At 37.9% G+C, this 3,124-nt stretch overlaps 1 protein-coding gene across 1 annotated transcript in view; it reads right to left on the bottom strand.

Annotated features, from left to right (window-relative positions):
• Nucleotides 1-326: 326 nt before the first annotated feature.
• The window catches only part of ENPP1 (ectonucleotide pyrophosphatase/phosphodiesterase 1), a 91,246-nt gene continuing 88,448 nt past the window's right edge, over nucleotides 327-3,124 (bottom strand). Inside the window, exon 27 of the mRNA XM_011998040.1 lies at nucleotides 327-1,173. Coding sequence (XP_011853430.1) covers nucleotides 1,003-1,173 — 171 coding nt within the window. The 3' untranslated portion in view covers nucleotides 327-1,002. The remainder of the gene's footprint in view (nucleotides 1,174-3,124) is intronic.

The following is a 3,124-nucleotide window of genomic DNA, read 5'->3' as shown; positions in this document are numbered from 1 at the left end:
AAATCAAGATCACTGTGTCATTTATCATGTCCACCAAGAAGATGTGAGGTGACATGTTCTCTTCAATCTATGGAACTTCAAAATGCACTGCTTAACAGAGAACAGCTCTGCAGCTGGTAGGGTAAGTCTTGTGCACAGAGAGAAACATTCCTACCATCTCAGTAAAAAATGGTACTTTGCATGTACTGACTGGTGCTCTGAAGTTTCGCCAAAGATAAGATACAATTTTAACAGTCAAAGGGCCACATTTAAAGCCATTGTAAACCTATGTTAATTACCAGTGAGCAGGATGGGAATATTTCTCTTTTTTTTATACAAATACAAAGTAAGATTTTGTAATAGGTAAGTATGTTCAAAGATCATCCCTCAAAGTTGAACTTGTTTGAACCATTAAATCTAAAGAAATCCAATCAAAAAATTTAAAAAAAAAACACACACAAGATTAACAATTTGGCTTTTGAGGGGATATACACCAAAGACTGAAACAAGATCTCAGAAGTATTTTGGCTTCTGTTAATTTTTTTTTTGATTAAAATGAAAAGAAATGAAACTCCAACTTAAAAGAAATCCAGAACTGCTTTAAAATTCTCGTAAAGATAGTCACATAACATGGGCTACCCCAATCCTACTAAGTCTACTGTTTGCTCAATGCCATCAAGGTTTATATAGTAAGATTCAAATATCTGGTATCCAGACAATGTTCACAGCTACTTCTCCCTTAAGAGAAGCAGAAAGGCAGTTTTAGGTGTGGTCTGTCTTTATCCCCCAAACTTGATCAATGTATATGATGCTTACACATCCAAATACGTGCAAGATTCAACAGGAACACCCTCCCACTGCTGTGCTGAGTACGCAAGTTTCCCTGAGATGTCCGCATCACCAAGGGCTCCATTCTAACTCTGGTCGTCAGTTTCTGAACAATGCGATAGTGTAGATAGAGGACTATATAAAATATAAGGTTCTCTCAAAAAGATTTATGGTGTTTGGGGATAAAAAAATATATCAGTCTTCTTGGCTAAAGGTTGGCAAATGTGTTTTCAACTTTAAAATGTCTGAAACTGGCTCCTTTCTTTGTTGATAGAAGCTGAGTCCAGTGATGTGCTCAACATCTGTGATCCGTGCTCTGTGTAACATTAACAATTCTTCAACCCATGAGGATTCATGCTTCCCATGCTAGCAGAATAAGAAATATAAAAGAAAAGTTACCAAGAGAACACTCAGTTCACTTCTATACGCGCTCCATCTTCCCAGTTTAATCATTTATGAGACTTCAGCTCTAAAGTAGAACATGCCATATGATTTGTTAGGCATCATCTCTCCTCTCGAGTAGCTTTCCTTCTAATACATACCATGTATATTTGTTTAATTAGATGCATCAAGTTTGGGAAGAGAAAGTATACATGGAAAAGATGGTCCTGCATTAAATAGGTTTAAGAAACTTCAATGGTGTGAAGTTAAAAAAAGTCGGAAAACACAAATTACATGGCATGGTAGAAAGAATATGGGAATTAATATAAAGAATCTGGTTCTCAGTCAGAATGACTATTATTAAAAAGTCAAAAAATAACAGATGCTGGCAAGGTTGTGGAGAAAAAGGAATGCTTTTACACTGCTGGTGGGGAGTGTAAATTAGTTCAACCACTGTGGAAGACAGTGTGGCAATTCCTCAAAGACCTGGTGGCAGAAATACCATTTGATCCAGCAATCCCATTACTGGGTATATAAGCACAGGAATATAAATCATTCTATTATACAGATACATGCACACATATGTTCAGTGCAGCACTAGTCACAATAGGAAAGACAAGGAATCAACTTAAATGCCCATCAGTGATAGACTGGATCAAGAAAATGTGGTTCATATACACCATGGAACACTATGGTGTATGTGGTCAATGATAGACTAAATAAAGAAAATGTGGTACATGTATACCATGGAATACTATGCAGCCATAAAAGATCATGTCCTTTGCAGGGACGTGGATGGAGCTGGAGGCCATTATCCTTAGCAAACTAATGTGAGAACAGAAAACCAAACACTGCATGTTCTCAATTATAAGAGCGCGCTGAAGGATGAGAACACATAGACACGTGTTGGGGAACAACATACACTGGGGCCTGTTGGAGGGCAGGGGGTGGGAGGAGGGAGAGCATCAGAAAGAACAGCTAATGGATGCTGGGCTTAATACCTAGGTGATGGGATGATCTGTGTAGCAAACCACCACGGCACACATTTACCTATGTAACAAACCTGCACATCCTGCACACATACCCCTGAACTTAAAATAAAAGTTGGAAATTTTTAAAAAAGAGACTGGTTCTGTGACTGTCTTATCGGGTAAACTAAGGAAAGTTATTTAACATATAAATCTTGCTTCCTTTATCTGTATCCTCCTCATTGGGTTATTTTGACAATCAAATATAATGATGTGTGCAAACATACTACAAAAATACTAGTTTTTATGAGAATGTGTTATCTACAAAGATGCATGAAGATGCCCACATGGGCCAAAGCCACATGCTAAGAATGGTGGAGCAGAAAGAGGAAAAGTTCTGAGTCCCCAGTGGTGCAGTTTACCCAAAGCGCCATCCCAGGACTGTGTACAGCTGGACTTCCTGTTCTATGAGGAATCCCTGACTTGCTTAAGCCACTGCAAAGGGGTTTCTGTTATTTGCTGCAGAACCCTACTCTAATTGATACATTCAATGACGATATAATCTCTCAAAATAAAGAAAGTAATGAAGCAGGCAATAGCTGCATGTATCTAAGAATGCTCACAAAACTGACAACTTTCAGCAGAGTCAGATCAGGCAACTAACTAGTTAAAGTCTTGCTATTCTGTATTTAATTCTGAAGAATAAGGGGAAAAATAACTCAATGAGAAATGTGCTCTATAGGAACAAGTAATTCTGAAAGTTTATCATAGAAACAAGGAGAGACATATCTTCATGAATTTTAACGATATATAGAAAGACTACTACCATCAAGGATGGCAAATGGACCACTGTATTCTACTCCTGGGCCCAGAGAAGAGCTCACTATTTTGTTTACTTCTGTGTCCTCAGTACCTAGAGCACCTGATTATAAATATCAAAGGAATGAATGGCTGAATCAAAGTAGTAG

Source organism: Mandrillus leucophaeus, unplaced genomic scaffold (genome assembly GCF_000951045.1).
Source record: "Mandrillus leucophaeus isolate KB7577 unplaced genomic scaffold, Mleu.le_1.0 Scaffold552, whole genome shotgun sequence".
NCBI classification, from domain to species: domain Eukaryota; kingdom Metazoa; phylum Chordata; class Mammalia; order Primates; family Cercopithecidae; genus Mandrillus; species Mandrillus leucophaeus.
Note: the sequence above shows the minus strand (reverse complement) of the source record. Positions and strands in the feature narration are given on the sequence as shown.